A 21594-nucleotide genomic window follows, 5' to 3' on the forward strand; every position below is an offset into this window, starting at 1 on the left:
GGTTGGTTTCTTTTAAAAAAAAATCATTGTCTATAGAAATTAAATTCAAATGTAAAACTTCTTTTATACAAAGGATAAGGGCTATAGCTAGTCTGAAAGACAAAAATGAAGAGACTCTGCCTCATTTCTCAAAAATGTCCCCAAGTAAAATTGTACTGCATATAGTATATGGAATTCATTGCTGCTATAATATCTGATATTTATTTTTAAATTTTATGTTATGCCAAGGGAGGCAATTCAGACTTTGTTATAGTTAATCTAAGCATATTTTGATCAGGATTTAGTTTCAGTTTATCTACTTTTATTAATTAGTTAATCAATATTTCCAAATAATTTATGGTTAATTAAAATTCTGAAATATTTGAAGTTTATTTGTCATGTTTTTAGTGTAGGAAATGGTATACAAAATGCACTACTTGTTACTTTTACACAAACTGTGAATTTAAAATTCATCTTTTCTCTCACAATGTGTTTGAATAAAGAAAGAAAAAAAGTAGAATTTTTATTCCCCCGCTGTAGCAGAGGGGCTTTAAGTTTTACCCTTGTCTGTACGTACGTCTGTACATCCTAGAGTTGGTTTTGTTCTCTAACTTTAGTTCGCCTCAACCAAATGTTATGAAAGTTATACACAATGCTTATTACCACTAAATACAAATCAGGTTTGAATTTTGATGGCGTCACTTTTACTGTTCTAGAGTGATGCTCCTTTACTTAGGAAAAAATTGCTAAATTTTTTCGTTTCTGTTCTCTAACTTAAGTTTTCCTCAACCAAATGTTATGAAACTTGTACACAATGCTTATTACTACAATATACAGATCAATATGAACTTTGGTGCTGTCACTTTTACTGTTCTAGAGTTGAAATGAAAAAATAGCTGAAAAATTTCAAAAATATCAATTAAGTAATTGTTTTTTTTTAACTTGGAGTTATTTTCCTTTGTCCATGATTATAGTTGAATCAACTACAATCAAAGCTTTTTAAAATCTTCTTTGAAAATTGGAGTTATCTTTCTTTGTCCAGAAAGGTAGTTGATTCAACTAAAACCAATGCTTTATACAATGCAATATTCAATTTTACTACCAACTGATAAATTAAAATCTTTACCATTCAGTGCTTCCAAACACTTTGATCACCATTCTAGGGTCATGCCCCTTTACAAATTCGAAAAATTGCTGAATGTTTTAGTTTCTGTTCCCTTAACTTAAGTTTGTCTCAACTAAATTTAATGAAATGTATCTGTATATAATGCTTATTACCACTACACTCAGTTAAAGTTCAAATTTTGGCAGCTTCACTTTTACAGTTCTTGAGTTATGTCCCTTTATAAAGTTATATGCTAGCTGGGGCATCATCTGTGTCCCTATGGACACATTCCCCATTTATTTTTTAATACAATATAAATGATCTTATACACTTTTTTCTGATTTCAGTTTTCTAGCTTTGTTTTATTCAGCATCACAGGAGGCAGAAATGATATTTAAAGACGTAATTTCAGCATGGCATCTCATTATCATGTAAGAATTATATTACAATATGTTTGACTTCTACAAAATATTAGAATCATACTGTATTATTTGCAGGTTTTTATTTAAAATCATATGAGGCTTATTGATTTTTTTTGTAGTGAGAAAATAAATAATGGACCAGATTCACTCTAAAAGTTGATTTTCTCATAACTGACTTTGTATTTGCAATTTTGTAAAATTTGGCAAAGTGAAAACCAACTCTGTTACAGGCTCTATTCGCTGTCAGTGTGAAACCTTATGGTTCCAGATACATGTTTTGATGTGCATAAGATATTAAGAATTTTCAACCATAAACAACATAATTCCAAATTGGTTTGTACCATAAATGTATTGTTCATTTACAAAGTCAAAATTATTTTCAGGTCACACACAATACATTAGGCATGTGCTGCTTGCTTTGTATAGATCAGATCACATTTTGACCTATTAATACAGAGTTAAATTAAAACAGTTTCCCCTTTAAAAAATATTCCTGAAAGTTTGAAACAAATTCAATAGTTTGTGTGATAGAATATGTAATTACACATCAAATGATCAAGGTAGCTCAATTTTAAAAGCAAAATATTAATGTAAATATAGAATTGAAATTCAGCATTATATTTTAATATATGGCAATATTTGGCCAAGGAAAAATTGTATTCTAGTTTTTACAGAATATTTTGCACAAAAGTTATTTTAGAGCCTTTTACTCTCAATTTTATTTTAGATTCCTGGTGATTGCCATGGTAGCATGTTTTATTTGGATTGTTATAATGCGATGGATTACAGGTTTTATGGTGTGGTTCAGTATTTTTGCAGTTTTAGGAGTCATGGGTTTTGGTAAGAATATATTTTCTACAACTTGAATTTCCATAATAGCTTATAAATTGTTAAACACACAATGTACTTTATATGTATTTAAAGCAACTTTTATGAGTAAATATCAATTATCTCAGAAAAGATATCACTGAACTTAATTGAAAATCTTCTAGTATTTGCAATCAATAATTAGCAATTAAACATGTCTTGGTGGATTTTGTAACATTTCCAGAATTTCACTCATTTCGCAAAATGTAACTGAAAGAAATAAAATCTTGATTGTATTCAAATAAACATGTAGGATAAGCTTGTTTTGCTTGAAATATCAAGAGCAGAGTATTATTTATAATCATGAGGACTATTGTTTTTTGATTTACCATTATTCATTTCCAAACTCAACATTGCTACCTAAGTAACCTAACTAATGCAGGATAAAACAAATGTACATTTGTAATTACTTTAATATTTTCAGGTTGTTACTATAGTTATTCCCAGTATTATGATTTGAAGAACTCGAACTCAACATCAGAATTTGGTATTGCTCAAGCTTTTGCTCTTAATTTTTCATACTACCTGACACTCAAAGAGACATGGCTTGCATTTGGTAAGTAAAGATTGCATTGAAATCTTTGTCTCATAGTTTTCCATCTTTTCCAGGTGTTATCTGGTTAAGGAACAGTTACCACCAGTTAATAGTTATTTTTAGTTCTGGTTAAGGATTAGTTACCACCAGTTAATAGTTATTTTTAGTTCTGGTTAAGGAACAGTTACCACCAGTTAATAGTTATTTTTAGTTCTGGTTAAGGAACATGTATGCAGTTACCACCAGTTAATAGTTATTTTTAGTTCTGGTTTAGGAACAGGTACCACTAGTTAATAGTTATTTTTAGTTTCCATATTATTACAGAATTGACAGAATGTTCATACAAATTTCTTACTGTTATCAAGTTTTGAAGAACTGATACATGTGTAACTAAAATGTCTTATGTCAAGTTTTGAAGTACATGTACATGTGTAACTAAAATGTCTTATCTACCGGTGTCACGGACAGATGGATGGATAAGTCTTTCAGTGCTATTTTACAATATTGACTAAAGAATCAATGATTAGAATAAATAAATTATTTAATAAACAAACAAACAAACAAAACAATAAAGAAGAAAAATACATCAAATTATTATAAACATTTAAAGTCCAAATAAATAGTCCAACAGCTTCAGTAGTTTGTATATCCAGATTACTTCCCTATATGTTAGTTCGTTATGACGGTTATGGTATTGTGCACAACAGTTCCACTATAATAGGTAGATATGTTGTTTCTTGAATGATGTATGATTGCGTTCAATCTGTATGACCACTCCTTAACACCGCAGCATGTATTACTCTGGTGCAGGCTGGAACCTAATAATAATATAATTGTATAAACTCTTTAGAAGGATTATCAATTTAGATATACGTTTTACTTGCACGTTCATGCAACATAAACATGAACTCTATAATCTCACGTTCATAAAATGAACATATGTATTCTATTAATTTACGAAAATAAATATGCACATACATTTTATATGTAGCAAAATGTGTCATACTGTAATAAATATCATAATTTGCATGATACTTTCACGTACATAAGGAAATTCGGAACCTTGTACACATAAATATCACGTACATTCAATTTGTACCCGTAATTAACAATCTTGTTCTTGTTCACTAGTAAAACCGCAAATATCTGAATATAAAACATTGTTTTCATATCTTTAAATCCGTTTACAAAGCATTATAAATTGTACAATTTACATAATGGAAAATTGTCTGCAGATTAGTCTGAAAGTTTCTGAAATTTTATAAACAAAAGTAAATATATGTAAGAATAAAACACTTACTCTGGAATTGATGCACTATATACAGTAGAACCATTGTAGGTTTAATTTAGATATCAAATTTGAAATGCTCTAACGAGTATGGCATCCTTCCACACCAAAATCCCAAGCAGAAATAAAATGACAATGTGTCCAAAGAACTCATCTAACCACTGTTTAAAAATAGCCAAACCTGTCCGAAGAACTCAATTGACAACTTTTTAAAAATAGTCAACAGGTGTGTAATTAGGCCAAGCCTAATCAGTGTGCGTTTAAACACAGGTGAACCAAACTAAGGCCAAACGTAAATATATACAAAAAAGTGTATGTATAAAATAAACTGTGAAAAAAAGGCGTCCTGTGCAAAGACTGCAAGTGCAATTCTCTGATCATGACGACAATTTCACAAATCATTATCTATATACAAGTTTGACTGAATAAATATGTGAATAACTCTATAAAATTCATCTGGATCCTGACAACTGGTATGTTTTGAAGAATATATGTAACTAAAAATGTCTTACTTATGTCAAGTTTTGAAGTACATATGAAACAAAAATACTTACCGGTATGTCAGTTTTGAAGTAGTCATCATGTGTAACTAAAAATCAAATGTATTTCTAAAATATTTGATAAAAGTGTAAATAAACTATCATAGATAACAGTTAAACAATGGCAATTGTTCATCAAAATATCTGTACAAATATGATTTGTCAAGTTATCTTGTGCTAATGTGGCGTAAAGCAACCAAAAATCAATCAATCAAGTTATCTGTTTGTTACCAGTACTGTGGTTTGAATGGCTAGCTATAACTATGACAGTAAACAAAGATTATATTGACCATATGGTCCACTTAGCAAACTAGCAAATTTTTGATACACCCTCAACTCTGAAATTGCTGTAATTAGATATAAGAAGATGTGATATGAGTGCCAATGAGACAACTCTCTATCCAAGTCACAATTTGTAAAAGTAAATCATTATACAATTCAAGGTCAAAGTACGGTCCTCAACACGGAGCCTACAACCAACAGCAAACAATAAAAGGCCCCAAAAATTACTAGTGTGAAACCATTCAAACAGGAAAACCAATGGCAAAAATTGCAAGAATTTGTGTTTGTGTCCTGTCATGTGATTGTAATGTGATTGTTTTGTTGATGATATGTGAAATTTTACCTTCTGTTTTATTCTATTTTCAGGTTGTACAACAGCCACTTTCCTGATCATATTTTTATTGATTTTGATATTTTTGTGTCACAGAATTTGCATTGCCATTAAACTTATAGAAGAGGGAAGCAAGTAAGTTGTTCAATTGTAAAGGAAAGGGAATGGGCCTGGTAATTGAATAACTTTTCCTAAAAATATCATCAACCTTTTTCATCAATTAAAAAAAAGGTTTTGTCATTGATTTATCTTAACAGGAAATCATTTGATATGTCAAAGTTTAAAATTCTTCTTTTATTAAATAAAACAAGAATTTTAAAAGTATAACACAATACTTCTCATAATTAAGACATTCAGAATACTGAGTGCAAAAAAATGTTTTATTCAAAGGAGTAATGTTATTCAGAAATGTTTACAATGTTTTCATTATTGCCAACAAATTGTGAATGGATAGCAGAAATGAAAATTTACATTTTAATTTTAATACCTTCACTTCACCACTAAGGCGTTGGTTCAGCAGTTTTTTATTTTTTATTTTATTTTTAATTTTAATAGTATTATTTGTTGCAACTTTTCCTGAAATTGTAATAACTAACCCAGCATTTTGTCAATTGTAACTTTTGCAATGAAAAATGCATGCCAAAAAAAATCATTTGCTTTTTAGGTAAAGTTAATTTCTTTTGAAAACATATTAAACTTTCTGAATAGGTCAATAGATCTGATAGGTGTATGAATTATTGTAAACAATATGACATTGTTTGATGCTTATATCATTTCAGAGCCATTGGAAACATGATCTTTACCCTGTTCTGGCCAATTATTCCATTCCTTATGCAGATAATAATGATAGCTTATATGGCTGTGACTGCAGTGTATCCTTCAAAACATATTAATTGTCAAAATTGTTATTACGTCATTGTTTCATCATTACTTTTAACCATTGAATATTGTATGGTAACCTGTGTGTGTCTTTTAATGCTAAAAATAGGGAAAGCCATCCAAACCATAAGTTAAAGAAAGACCAACATCTCTGTTGCAAAAAGAAGTATCTTTACAAAACTTTCCAATTTGTATACTTTCCCATACATTTCATTTATAACAATACTTATGTTACTACATCACAGTAAGAAGCAATTGTTCAATGGCCGCATTTGCACCAATTGATCCCAGGTCAGCTGGTGTAACTCATTCATAAAAAAAACAAATTGAAATTGGTCAACTGGTCCAAGGACACAGTTATCGTCCTTTGGTTTTCGTTGTCTATGAATATAGTCCCTAGTATAAACAGTGTATAACTTGCATGTTTTATTTGATACACTTTCCCAATTTATTTCTTGATATTAAATGTATGAAATATTAAGTAGGGGGATGTAATTACATGTTAAAAAAATTTGGGTGCTGAATCTTTATGTTAAGTAGTGATTTAGTCCAGTTCAAAAAGGTCAAATTTTATCACGTCTGAAGCTGTCAAACTGAATTTTACACCCCCTTAACACAGAGTTGTCAATATTTTGAGTTAGAGCTGGTAGAAGTTCCTATAATTTTGATATTATTTGTCTCACTGGTAGTACACTACACTGTAAAAATCTTTTTGAGAAAGAGCAGGTGCGATTTTTTTAATTTGAATTTATTGTCTAAAAAAAATGCACTACGAAATAACTGTGTTCTCGGGCCAACTTGTAATTTTTGACAGACCAACTGTTTTGATTGAAATAAATAAAATTCTGGAGTTTTCAAGTTTGTGCACACAAGAGGATAAAAAAAATAAAAATATAGAGAAGCTGCAGTGCTCACTACAGCTAAAGAGAATACTGTCCTTTTCATATGTAAACTATTGGCTGGCCACTCAAATTTTACCCAAAGTATTTTAGGAATATTGAATGCAGAAGCTATAATTATTTCCCAAGGTATCATATGGGAATTTGTGTGATGAAAGAAATAAAATATCATTGCCATGCATAGAGTTGACAAATCTGGCCTTGTGTAAGTTATGAAAAAAAGGTAAATAATGTTTATGTTAATATGAGACAGCAATCTAATGCCACAAATAACAAAAGGACATTTACAGGGCAACCTACATTCTTTAACAAGGGACAGGTGTTTATGCAATATGAAAGCTCTTTATTGTCCAAAGTCTGAAATGGTTGTGTATGAATTCACAGAATAGTTAAAACCTATTAAAAATCTTCCAATATATCCAATTTTCTAAATATCTTAAACATTTAGATATTTCAAAAGACAACCACCGAAGAGGATATATAATTATAATTAGGACAGGCATATAAATATAAGAAAGGGACAAATAAGTTTTTATAGATCTCTACCCTTATAATCGTGATCAAGGGATTTACAAATAGAGCATCAGAACAGAAAAGGGACAATAAACAAACGTAAAATAATTTGTAACAATATAAATGACAACAAAGACACAACAAGGGGAAACAAATCACAATGTTATAATGATAATCAATATTTGAATGTAGTTTCTCTCTCTATATATATATATAAAATACAATCTTTAACCTGGTGCCAGATTTGTAGCTTCTATGGGAGGAAGGGAGTATTTCAGAAATGATACCAGCAGTCAGATTGGTAGTGAAGCATTGTCTAGTTTGCCATGCAATGAAAATGTAAGTACAATGTATCAGGGGTAAAAGAAGCTTTTCAAATTATAAAAAAAAGTAAAATGAAATTTAAGGTGGTACATAACACTAAAGGGAGATAACTTTGTAAAATTCAGCTGACAGTTTTAAACATATTGTATTGTTAAGGAAATGTTAAGCTTCTCAATGATCAAATTTAGTGTTTGTCAAACTGCTATATATCAAATGAAATTTTTCAGATGAAGTGTGAGGTTAATAGTAAATATTTTGTAAAAATTGAAAAAATGAAAATTAAACAAGCCAAATTAATTTTAGTCAAGATGTTTGGTACTTTTTTAGTAAGGAAAAATATATTTGAAAACTTTTCATGTGAATCCCATGTTAACGATTGTAGGAACTTAAATTTCTGGCAAACTATATCACTTACTGGAATAATTTGTTATTTTAGGACACAACGTTTGGAGAATTTTGTGGTTTTGTAAAATATGGTGGAGATCAGTAAGTAATTTCTTTACAAGTAAGAAGAGTTTGCCCAATATACACGTACAATGTATATTATATACATCATTGAATGTCGTGATGCAATTAATAAAAGTTGTACATAATACACAGTGTGTAGACTCTAACCTCTAATTAATGGCAAGGTTTTAGTCAGTTCACGAGCCAAAGGTTGGTAGATCTCTCTGGATAGAATTGTTTGAGCCACCATATGGCCTCCATTATATGGTCAGGGTTGCTGAAAGTGGTGTGACACACAATGAACAAAGAATAAACACACTGGATATAGAGTTTATGTACATGAAAAATGAAACTCCTTGAAGTAGTAGAAAGTTCAATGTATGGTCATATCATAAGTTTTCTTGTGTCATATGAATTAGTTCTATGCATGATTTTTCAATGGAATTTGAGACGGTACAATGCATTCTTTATAGCACAAAAAAAAACATGAGACGAGGATATTATTTTTAACAGAAAAACAGTTCGTCCAAAACTTTTATTTATCTTGATTATTGATCTAATGGTGTACTAGTGAATTGAATTCTTTGTACAGAAAAATCCAGAAAGTACAGAGTGTTGACACAAGCAAATCTCTGATTATATTTGGTTATCTATGCATATAACTTGGGATGAAACATATATGTAATAGGTCATTGGTGGCCATTAGTGATCTAAGCAGTCCTACTACTTTATCACTAGCCTGTCAATACACCTTATCGCTTATCCTGTGTGACCCGGCCGCTTGAACTTTACACGCATACAACAATCACTTTTCCATTGTGGCGTCAGATATTTTGTTTTATGACGTCAAAATTTTACGGGAACCTGTGTGATATCCAGTAATGGCGGACAAATAGTGATAAGGTGAATTCTGAGGTTGTGACTTTGAATCTCTCATGTGAATTAAACACCAACCAATCATTCAATTATATATTTATTTATTTTTTATATTTTTCAGATATATTATACCACTGGAGATATTTTTACTTTTCATGTTTTTCTGGTTAATGAATTTCATCATAGCTTTAGGACAGATGACACTGGCAGGAGCATTTGCTTCTTACTACTGGGCAGTAAATAAACCCAAAGATATACCTACTATGCCTGTATTGTCTTCATTTTACAGATCAATCAGGTAATTTATCATGCAAGATATTAGACCTTGGTGGCCGAGTGGTCAAGTAATTCAACTCCTTTATCACTAACCTTATAACACTAAGGTTTAGAGTTTCAGCCTCACAAAACAGGTGCATTCAACTCAAATATTAGTTGACAAGGATTGTCTGTTTTTCCTTCCAAAGGAGATGGTTCTCTTAAGACACTGGTTTCCTCCACCAATAAAAGCTGGTCACCACAAAATAAGAAGCAGTTCTGAATGTGTTTTTAAACACCACTAAATCAATTAATCAATCAATACCATGCTAGATCTGTGGTTTGTTCTCTTATCTCAGCATTATTACCTAACCCTGATGACTCCTGCTAAAGAATTTGTACTACCAGATTCAATTTGTGACAGAATTCTGATATTTCAGATTACTTTTAAATTTCACTCAAGTCTCATACTTTTCACGAAAAAACATTACAATTCTAGAAAACTCCATTTTGTAAATGAACTGTTTTCCAAATATTACATTTTGAAATATTGAAAGAAGATACATTACTTTTCTCTGATTAATAATGACAAATATTAGATAAAATTAGATTCTATTTTACTTTAAAACATAATTAAATATTGATAATTCCATGAAATTTGTTATTTTCCAGTTTGAATGATCTTTTAAAAATGTTAAAACGCTACATGACAATGAAAAAAATACTGTCCAATACACCTGCATTTTCATGCATGTTTAAATTCATGGTTTTGCCAAAGTCTGCATACAACCAAATAAAAATGTAGCAATTCATTGAACATTTGAATTTGTGGTTCACATATACCCATGAAACCCACAAAATTGATATCCAACAATTATAAATGAATCTACAGTTATGGAAATTTGAGAAAGTGCAATATGTCATTTCCATGTCCTTTGTATAAGTAACTGAAGTGATATTTATTCCTAGATATTATCATTAAACACATGACATTTTAAAATATGTAATTACATGTACTATATAGATTTATATTTTTCTGTGTTTTTAGGTATCATTTAGGATCATTAGCATTTGGGTCTTTAATCATTGCTATTATCAAAATGATTCGTGTGTTATTAGAATATATTGATGCCAAGCTAAAGAATTCAGAAAATCCAGTCTCAAAGTTCCTCATAAAGTAAGTTTAGTAAAGTAAAAGTTCTTCCTGGTTTGTAAAAATGACAAATCAATGCATCAGTAATTTGTAATTGTAAACTCCTGTAGTCTTGTAATTTGTAATTGTAAACTCCTGTAGTCTTGTAATTTGTAATTGTAAACTCCTGTAGTCTTGTAATTTGTAATTGTAAACTCCATTAGTCTTGTAATTTGTAATTGTAAACTCCTGTAGTCTTGTAATTTGTAATTGTAAACTCCTGTAGTCTTGCAATAGACACTTATATTTCACCTATTATATAAAATTGAAATCGTAAAAAGGCTACCAATGGTTCTTCATCACTGTAAGGCCACCTATCATTATGGGTCTTCGATTCAACACAGCACGAAAATCCAGTACAATGCGATGGGCTTTAGCTGGCCCATCTACAAAAATACATACTTGTTCAGAGAAAATAGATGTCACACTTATTCCAAAACATATAAATGAACCAAGGTTTAAAAATCATACAAGACTCACAAAGGCCAGAGATTCCTGACTTGGGATAGGAGCAAAAATGTGGTGAGGATTAACATGTAGTGTGAGATCTCAACCCTATCCTATACCTCTAGCCTATGTAGAATAAACAAACACACAGTAAAACTCAGTTTAAAAGTCTGAGTCAAAAGTTAAATTAGATGACAATTTACTAAGCAAAATGACAATGATCTACATTAATTAACAAAATACTACTAGCAGTTACTGACATGTCAGCTCCAGACCTCAATTAAATTGATTAAAGATTGTGTCTTCATCATATGAAAATGAACCACAATTCTTCCTGTTAAGGTTTAGTATCATACCATCATAAAATAAACCAAAACAACATAAACCCGTATCATGCCAACAACTGGTTTTAGAATATGATTATTTCTGATTCAAAGACCCTATCAGTGAATCAGTCAAAATCAATTCCAAAAAATGCCATTTCAATAACCTTACAACAGTATCATAACTGTACATGTATAGTAGATTTTGCAATTAATTATTATATGGTGGATGTGTGTTTTAAATTATATTTGTAGCTCAATTGGCGAAAAGGGTCAAGCGAACTTTGTATCAAACATCATCGTCTGTAGTGGTCGTCTGTTAATGTGAACTTTGTATCAAACATCATCGTCTGTAGTGGTCGTCTGTTAATTATTACAATTATTATCTTCTCTTGTTAAATTTGGCCACAATCATCATTGGGTTATCCAGTTGGTTTTCAGTTCTTCAAAATTTTACTCAGGTGTTTTTATTATGTAACTTGCAGATATTTAGGTTTTATCTTTACTGTAAATCCTTTCTCTTGAAAAAAAACTCTTGAGGGAAATTTTCCATGTTGATAAATTTAATTGAATGATTATTTTTTTACAGGTGTATGAAGTGCTGTTTTTGGTGCTTGGAGAAATTTATAAAATTTCTCAACAGGAATGCTTACATTATGGTAACTATTTACTTACTAAGAGGTTTTTTTTTTATTGCTGTTGCCACCAAAAAGAAGACTATTTTGAATTTGCCCATGAATGGTAAAATTTTATTAGAGAACATCTTTACTGGATGTTTAGCACGAAAATTTTACAGCAAATTAATTTATCTGAAATTTGTAGAAGAGGAAAACAAAGTTCAGGATGAGAACAAAGTTACAATAAATACAATGGGTTGGTGCTGTAATAGAGGCCACCATTGACCAAAAGACAAGAATGTTAACTACTAAAGATCCCCATACATTCTTAAACAATGAGCAAAACCTGTACCTTATGATTGTCAAATATATAAAGGTGTGGGCAAGTGTAGTTATAGCAATTAATAAATATTTTTTTAGTTTGGAGGTGACACAAAATATCAATGCCATTTTTTCAAATGAAATTCAGCCTTTTTTTCCCTTGAAAATATGTGATAGATATGAAAATGTATATGAAGGTGTGAACACAAATACAGACATTGCCTACAATTTAGGTGTTTCCTTTGAAAGAAGACCCTTTTCTTTATGATTAACCCTTATCACACTGTTAAGGAGTAAGTTTGGTAAGGGCCATATTTGGCACCGCAATTATAAAGTTCAATTTTGCAAGATATAAAAAAGTTTTAAGTTGACTTAAAGACATGTGAAAAAGTTAAATAGAACTTGTTATGTAAATTTTTTATTCTAAAGCATTTTTTTTTTCATCCCAAATAGGTCAATCAATATATAAGATTTTGGCAAAATTTGGAAAATCTGCCAGCTTTCACCCATCTTTAGGAACAGGAAACATAGAGTGCAGGCATTGATAAACTAAATATTCAAGTTATACATGTAAAATGTCTTTACAAACATTATTTCAAAAGATCTTTTTTGTTGAAGTATGCGCTCTATGTTTCCTGTCCAATAATCAATAGAAATTTACCAATTTTCATTGACTGTTTTCAAGGAAATTCAAAATAAGTACTACTAGTGTGACGTCATACAGGTACACAATTTTTTTTTTTCAAAATGCTTATTTCCTATCTAGTCACTGTATTAGATATAATTCATTGTGATATTAGTCAATAAATTCTAATTTGAAATTTAACCTAAAAGACGGGCCATTTTAGGGCCTTATCAAACCTACTACTTTTAACTCTATATTTTGTATTTTTACAGATAGCTGTATATGGTAGAAGTTTCTGTCCTGCAGCAAAAGATGCATTCTTTTTAATATTTAGAAACGTTGTAAGGTAGGCTGATCGATTTGAGTGGGTCTTTGGTGCATAACAGTTTAAATTGATTGTTTGTTAGGTGAACCTTGAAATCTTTATAATTTATTGTAGATTGCAACTAAATGGTCCAAACAGGTTTCAAGTCATTCTTTTGTTACCTGTAAAGGGATTTTTTGAATTTGTAACTCTTGCTACAAAGAATTTGTTATTTCATGGTCTGCTGGCAAACAAGCAAATCTAACTTTCTTCATCGTTTTACACACTAAATAACTTTTATTTGGAAAGTTTATGCATTATGGTTTCCAATAAAATCAGAATATTTTCTCTAAAATGTGACAAAATTAAACCAAATTTGACTGCTAATGGCAAAAATATCATTTCATAATTCTGGTTTTATAAATGTTTGAAACAAAAAAATGTTTTGATACTTTGTATAAATTGTTACTCAATACCCTTAATATTTTACTTCTAGATATCTTTCTTTGATCTACAAACAATTGTTACTAGGAGTTTAGATGCATTTTTTGAAAATTTTTAGCTTTATAATTGAGATAATTTTACTTTATACAGGGCCATGGTTCTTGACAAAGTCACAGATTATGTACTGTTTATTAGCAAACTGGTGGTCACAGCTGGTGTGGGTAAGTCATGTAGTAAAAGTGAAAAAAGATACTGTGGATTTATGAATAATCTATGGATACCAATTTAAGTGGATTTTGTTGGTACAGTGGAACCAAAAATTTAATTGTTCAACAACTTACAAGTTTTTTAAGGGGATATATGTATACTTTACCAAAACATCAAAATTAGATAACCAAGAAAATGGTACATTACATCAATCCACGAAAATTGGTACCCATGAAAATAAATGAATCCACAGTAAAAGAAAAAAAATATACATAAAATTAACACCCCATAGTATGCACCATTAAACCTAGCACATACTTAAGTGGTACCTAACACTGCAGGGAGATAACTCTGTAAAATCAGCTTAGTGTTTTAATCATGTTTATTGTTAAGGGAATATTAAGCTTCTCAATGATCAAAAGTAGTGTTTGTAAAGCTGCTATATAACCAGTGTATTTTTTCTGATAAAATAGTTGGTTCAAATTTTTTGAATTTTTTTTATTTTTGTCAAAGAGTCAAAGAAAATACTTTTTCAAAATTTTATGAAAATTAAACAAGCCAAATTAATTTATGTGAAGGTGTTGGGTACCACCTTAATATGCATTTTTTTTTTTTAAATGACAACTTTTGAAAGGATTTAATTTATTTCAAATTGTAATATGTCGATACAGCAATTCTTCAAACAAACAAGACCCACCAAATTCTGGGTAAAATAGGGAGAAAAGTTGAGGTAGAAATTTGAATTAAACTGAGGTTAATGCATGGATTCGTGAACATATATATGGATATACTTTTCCCAGATGGATAACAAGACATTTTTTCTATTTTTCCACATGACATATATAAATAGGCATGCCTTGTTTTTTCCCCACACATATATAAACTTTGCTAGAAACCAAGAGGTAAATCAAATTCCATATTCATCTAAAAGTAACAATGTGGTTTCTGAATTGATAAGCATTTAGAATTGTTTTATTTCTTTTCAGGTGTTGGTGCATACTTCTGGTTCCAGGGCAAAGTTGATTTCTTTACGGATTATCTACCTAAGCTCAACTATTATCTGGTACCAGTCATAGTAAGTAGACTAATACTGTGAATTCAGGTGAACCAGGAAATTATTTTCTATTTTGTATGCAGGCTTCGGCAAAACCATGAAATCAAATAACCACAAACATGTAAGTTTTCCTCCAGTCCACGAAAAATTGATACCTGGTCCAACGAAAATAAATGAATCCACAGAGTAAAGTTGAAAGTGATTATGCTTTGTTATTGTGTATTACTCCAAAGATAATTGAAAATAAAGCTGCATAAAATTTTGAATATGAAAGAAAGTCGATATGGGGAAAATAGCTATGGAACAGGAACAGGAAACCAGCTACACAATTGTTTACACAAGTTTACAGACATGTATCTAGAATTAAATATACCATGGTTTTCAACTATAAACAAATGTCTAACTAAATAATAATATTTGAACTTACTGCCAGTCAGGTTTTAGGTAGTAAATGCAGGTTGTTAGACTGCGTTAAGTATAGTTCACCAAAGATCTAAAAATTGATTAAAAAGGCCCATAAATCTAATGGTGGGGGTGATGGTAATGATAACCAAAATATACTACTCTCTCTCTTCAAAACACTATTCAAAATTTAATAATAATATGCATTTAAAGTATCAAAGTACTCATGATTAGATTGATTAGGTACAGTAAAACAGTATAAGTCATCCTTGAGATTTTTATCTTATTCTTGTGAAATTTTCAATTTAGAAAAAAATCTTCTGGAATAGTATGAGATCATTAAAATTTGAATGTAAGCATGAAAAGGGCCGGATTTTCATGTCTTATTATACATGAGTGTAAGCAGTCTGATTTTCCCTAAACTTGCCTCCAGTTTTAATGTGCCAAATTCTTATATCAAATTTGAGATGAATGTTTCATATTGTCTTTTGATGTTTAATTTCACTATATTTTTTCAGGTTGTAATAATGGGAACATATGTGATAGCAGCCACATTCTTTAATGTTTATACCATGGCAGTTGATACCCTTTTTCTATGTTTCTGTAAGTATTTTATGTTATTGCGATGTGGTAGAGGGTGTTGGAATTGTTTTTGATATTATTGTTTGGTTTCCCTTTTACAACAATTTTTATAATCTTATTTTTTTACCATTTTCCTTTTTTTAGTGTCTTTTCTTAGAGGGGAAATTACTCTGAAAAAAACAATCGAAATTATCACACTCCTCCCTTTCAGAATGAAATTGTTAGTTCCACAATGATTTCAGATTCTTTATGAGCTTTCAACAGTATGACCATCAGCAGTACTATATACGTGAATAATTGAGATTCATGATTGTTCAAATTATAAATGAACATAGATTTACATCAGGGGAGACCACAACAGTAGACTATGAATATAAAAAGAGCTTTGTTTTGGATATTTACAAAATCTAAATATCTGATCAAAGATTTCCTGGACTTTCAAAGGTTTAAATGATTTGAAAGCAGTTATATTACTTAATGATTTGTTTAGATAATTGAATATTTTTTGGATGTTGAAGTATATATTGAAACTCATCTTCAATAACTTCATTGTTCAAGTTGATCAAATTTGTTTCATTGAATTTAGAATAAAAACGGTGAATGTGTCTTTTGAATAACCCAACAAAAGAGCAGAAAACAGTCAAGGGCACCAGTAGGTCTTCTTAAACTTTCTACACATTGAACAATCTAGTTTAAATAAAGAGGTTCTGGAATGATAGATGTATATTAGTCAAGAACTTATCAAAGAAGGCTGTCTTAAATTATACCAATGTCTTATGTAATAAACACAATATCCAAAAGGAAAAACACTGCTGGAATAGTCAAACGTTTTATGCAGTGCTTGTTTTACTTTATCGAAATTTCTGATTTTTTACAAAATATTATACACTGCTATAAATAACATGCAATCTTTTATCCTATAGTGGAAGATTTGGAAGTGAACAATGGAAAAGATAAGCCATATCGTATGGGCAAAGGATTGCAGAAATTATTGTCAAAAAAGAATAAGAAATATGAAGAAACAGATGAAGAAAACAGAGCTTAAATTGCAAAATCTGAATTGGTGAAATGAACTGTTTTGTTTACATGACTTTTTTGTTAATTATATATAAAAGGTTTGTGAATACTGTACCAGTACCATACCCATAGCCAGGGGGGTTCGGAGGGTTCGGACAAACCCCCCCTTGAAAACAAATAATGACTGTTAAAGTCAACGTTCTGTTCGAATTGTGACTGTTAAAGTCTAGTTTTTGAGGCCAAGGCACCCCCCTTTAGAAATTCCTGGCTACGGGCCTGCCAGTACAACTGATTCTAATTTAATTATAGTGATAGAGGATAAAGCGAGCAAATAATTTTGTAAAGGGCGTTATGAATACTGGACCTTTTTCAGTGGCCAAAATTACATATCCCTTGAATTGAATTTCACTTTCCAAGAAAACGCTATAGTTTTTCCTTCCTAAATATAGGTCTGTTTTTAAAACATTATTTTTTCTAAATTGACTATAGTTGTCTAGTTAAAGCAATTTTCAACTTATTAAAAACATGAAATCCTGAAGTTCCAAATTTAAATGAATTTAAATCCTGACATCCCAAAATTGAAACAAGAATTCCCAGATCCAGAAATGGTCAATCCTGAAATCCCGAGCTTAAAAACACCCGATCCTGGAGACCCGATAAAGGTCCTATTCCCCCTCATCCATTTAGTTCTAAAATGGTGAATCCATTTATATATTTTACTTTTAAGAATCAGTTGTTGCTGTCAAACCTACTTAGTCATACTATGACAATCAAACATATTTCTAGATATTTACATCATTAGTGAAATCCTTGATTTTTCAGTCAACAACACAAAAGAAAATGTTTACAAATAGCATTTCTATAAATCAAAATACAAAATGAGATTCTTTAATATAAAAAATATATCATAATATTTGTGTTAGTCAATATACGGGTCGTTTTCAAAAAATGTCGAATTTTCAGTACACCCATGCTAACTTTTTTATTTCTAATGGAAATTTCAGTTGTAATGGTTTAAATGAAAGCTTGTCGGATTTGTGATTCAGAACATTAATAATAAACACACCTTGCACCTATTTTGATAAGATTAAACTGCATTTAAGACCCATTTTGGGGGTATTTGTCTGCGTACAGTGTCAGAAAAACACATTTCAAATGATTTTTTTGCGATTTTCTGATCGCCTTGATATCTACAAAAGGGACTTTTTAAGAACGTTAAATATTACTCTAACGAAAATTCGTAGCTTCTATATCATTGTATGTAACATATTATCTACAAACTAAATTGAATCTGCGTACAGGAGGTTCATGTCTTTCCTGTTACCGCTACTTAAAACAGCCGTGAAATTATTCTCCCTATGAATATTGAATCAGTCAGTGTTGATTTCAAAAGTGCAAAGTAATCTTTACATTTAAAACGCCTCGTTTCTTGAGCGACAGTGTAGAGAAAAGAAATTTCAAGACATTTAGTGAAAAAAATAGAGCGTACTTTTTTTTATGTCTATGCTGTTACCATCAATTTTGATTAAATACACCAACAGTATATTTGTAAAAAGTGCAATAACGTGTTGGAAACCAAATTCACAATAGAAAAACATAATCACTTCATCAAAGGGAGTAGTTATTTTACAACAGCAATCAAAAACGAAGAAATTTGTCTATCCTGTTATGTCTATCCTGTTACTATGGTTGCTATGGTTACAGTAACAGCATAGACAATTGTAGACAAAAACGTCGTTAATTTTTTTATCTTAACATATAGGTGCAAAACGAATGAAATATTTCGTTGTTTGAAGTCATCTTAAGGTTATAACGTCTTAATCTTCCCAATTCAAGCATTCGCAGGTGCAATACTGATATCGGTAACAGGATAGACAAAAAGGTAACAGGATAGACTTTTATATAGTAATATATCAGAAACGTACGTTCCTGTTACCAATGAAATATAGAGAAAAGTAAACTAACTTATGAGGGATTTACTTGATGTTGGGTTTATTTGAAAGGGTGAAAAAATGCCAAACAATATAAATTGCTATCTTAGACTTGCATTACTGGTGGTAATTTTTACAACCTTTGAAAACCAATTTTTAGAGGCATTTTTCAGTACAACCTGGAAAATTGGCAAATAATCTATTATATTATAGAATGAATATATATAGAAGTTTATTCTCTTGAAAACCATCTAATTGTCTACGTAAAACAAGCTTAACATTTTATCTAAACCTTTTCTTAATAACCCAAAATTTCTTTTGAAAATGGTAACAGGATAGACAAAATAATGTACCACCGATCAAAAAATGTTTCAACATATTCTTGTATGACATCATTAAGATTGCATCTTTTAATATGTTGTTCTTAAAGTACTGTTTGTTATGATTTGCTTATGTAGAGGGTTGTTTGAATAAGTAACTTTTAATAATTTTTTCAATTTCAAAATTCGACATTTTTTGAAAATGACCCATACATTCCAGTCAGAAATTTATTACATAATAAAATGCATTCTATATGTAATATGTTGTAGTAACTGTAGTGTTTGACTCATGGTTATATATATTCAGGTACATTTTAAATGTTAGTGCTAATAAAATAATCAATGCAAATGTTTCTAATTCTATGCTTGACAAGTACATATATAGTTTGAGAATGTATTATTTGTACATATAGATCTGTTAGAACTAACTTTACATATATAAAAAAAAATAGAACAAAATGTACATATATATTCAATTTATTTGTTGTAATTTTATATAATAATTCAACTAGTTAACATTAATCAAAATTGTAGCTAAATTTAACTGTTAAACTTCTTGTATTTTGTAATTTGTTAGAAAAGATAAAAGGTTTCAGAGGACCAAAAGTGACCACTTTAAATATCACATTTTTTTATGTGGAATCTTTATTAACTTTCACTGTTGAAATAAGAAAGTGATAACAAATTTTGTAGATTTATTTTGGTAATAAACTACAAGACATGGATGCCATAAAGATATTTTTATGCAATCTATTAGATCTGTTTTCACAATACCAGAATATTTTGTATATTTTATTGCAATATAACAGCCCCAGGGCATTAGATTTATGATATCTAGTCCCCCATTTCATACTGAATTGCCTTTATTTATACCCCTGAGACATGGTTCTTACAAAAGAATAAGGTTCCTGTTGTGTACAATAAGGACTTACTTTCCCTAGTTGCCATAAAATATGTTGGATATGGTTAACCATACTTTGTACTCTTTCACTTAGGCTGGATGGGGTTTACAGAGTAGAGAATGATGGACTTATAGTGCAAAATAATGGGCATAAAAACAAACAAAAAATGGCAGAAATTACCGAAATAAAAAGAAAACAATGGTCAAAATAAATAACGAGAAGAGATAAATGGTAATAAAAATGGAAGACCCTCTTAATTAACAATTGTATCATGGTGCTGTACCTAGCATGTTCCGTATTATCTCATTAATAATTTAATAAATATAAACTTCATGTACATTCCTTGCTCAATGTTTGTGATTTGTTAACATATATTATAGCAATTTGTGATGTTACTATATATATACATATGTATGTGCCTTGACTACTTGTCTTAATTGTAAATGTTATATTTTAATTATGATATTTTAAAGTTGAAATGAACAAGCAATATTGAAAATTTGTACTTTAAACTCTTTTTGAAATAGTTCATTTTCTTATTTTAGTTGTGAACACAATTTCAAGAAATCCATATGATATATTGATATTTCCTTTTTTCAAGAGTTATTTTTGGCAAAAAGATGTTTGAGCGTCTTTTTTTATATGGCAATTATTTATTCCTATATTGTTTACTGTTCCTAATTGGTACCACGTCTTCTTATTTATATTTTGTATGTATACTTGTATTTGTGAAAAGTAATTATGCATATGTTATGTCTTTGATATTTATATAATAATTTTTATATAGACCGTGAAATATCTAAATCATAATGTGAAAATGGGTCAAAAAATGCAAGAAATGCATTGCTTGAAAAGTGTTATGTTGCTTTGGTATAAGTAGCTATGAACATATTATCTCCCCTTTTTGTACTCTTAGGTGTTCAAATTTTCAATACTTCTAATGAAAGTCATTCATCATAATTAAGAAAATTCTTACCATCTAAAGACGATAAGAATCCTCTCACAACGCTGCACATGCACATTCAAAGTACAATCGTTTAGTAACAAGTTATTCCAAAAATGCCATCATTGAATCTAGATCTTCTCCTTAGCACAAAAAAAACTTGTAAATAGATATAAGAAGATGTGGTATGAGTTCCAAGGAGTCAACTCTCCACCCATGTCATAACTTGTAAAAGTAAACCATTATAGGTAAAACTGCGGTCTTCAAAACAGAGCCTTGGCTCACACCGAACAGTAAGCTATAAAGGGCACAAAAAGCAACACATATGAGATTTATTTCTGTTTTTTATTAATACCGGTATTACAGTTAATCTAATTCATGGGTCAACCAATTTTCTTGTAACCAAATTTTAATTAAACTTT

At 30.0% G+C, this 21594-nt stretch overlaps 1 protein-coding gene across 1 annotated transcript in view; it reads left to right on the forward strand.

Moving 5' to 3' along the window:
- Positions 1–17955, forward strand: part of LOC139512129 (choline transporter-like protein 2) — a 40206-nt gene extending 22251 nt beyond the window's left edge. The window contains exons 9-23 of the mRNA XM_071299523.1: positions 1432–1515; positions 2234–2346; positions 2798–2929; positions 5384–5483; positions 6128–6220; positions 7882–7978; positions 8400–8449; positions 9408–9584; positions 10590–10718; positions 12093–12162; positions 13339–13412; positions 13965–14035; positions 15008–15096; positions 15996–16080; positions 16983–17955. Coding sequence (XP_071155624.1) covers positions 1432–1515; positions 2234–2346; positions 2798–2929; positions 5384–5483; positions 6128–6220; positions 7882–7978; positions 8400–8449; positions 9408–9584; positions 10590–10718; positions 12093–12162; positions 13339–13412; positions 13965–14035; positions 15008–15096; positions 15996–16080; positions 16983–17104 — 1486 coding nt within the window. The 3' untranslated portion in view covers positions 17105–17955. The remainder of the gene's footprint in view (positions 1–1431; positions 1516–2233; positions 2347–2797; positions 2930–5383; positions 5484–6127; positions 6221–7881; positions 7979–8399; positions 8450–9407; positions 9585–10589; positions 10719–12092; positions 12163–13338; positions 13413–13964; positions 14036–15007; positions 15097–15995; positions 16081–16982) is intronic.
- The last annotated feature ends 3639 nt before the right edge of the window (positions 17956–21594 follow it).

Source organism: Mytilus edulis, chromosome 2 (genome assembly GCF_963676685.1).
Source record: "Mytilus edulis chromosome 2, xbMytEdul2.2, whole genome shotgun sequence".
Lineage (NCBI taxonomy): Eukaryota > Metazoa > Mollusca > Bivalvia > Mytilida > Mytilidae > Mytilus > Mytilus edulis.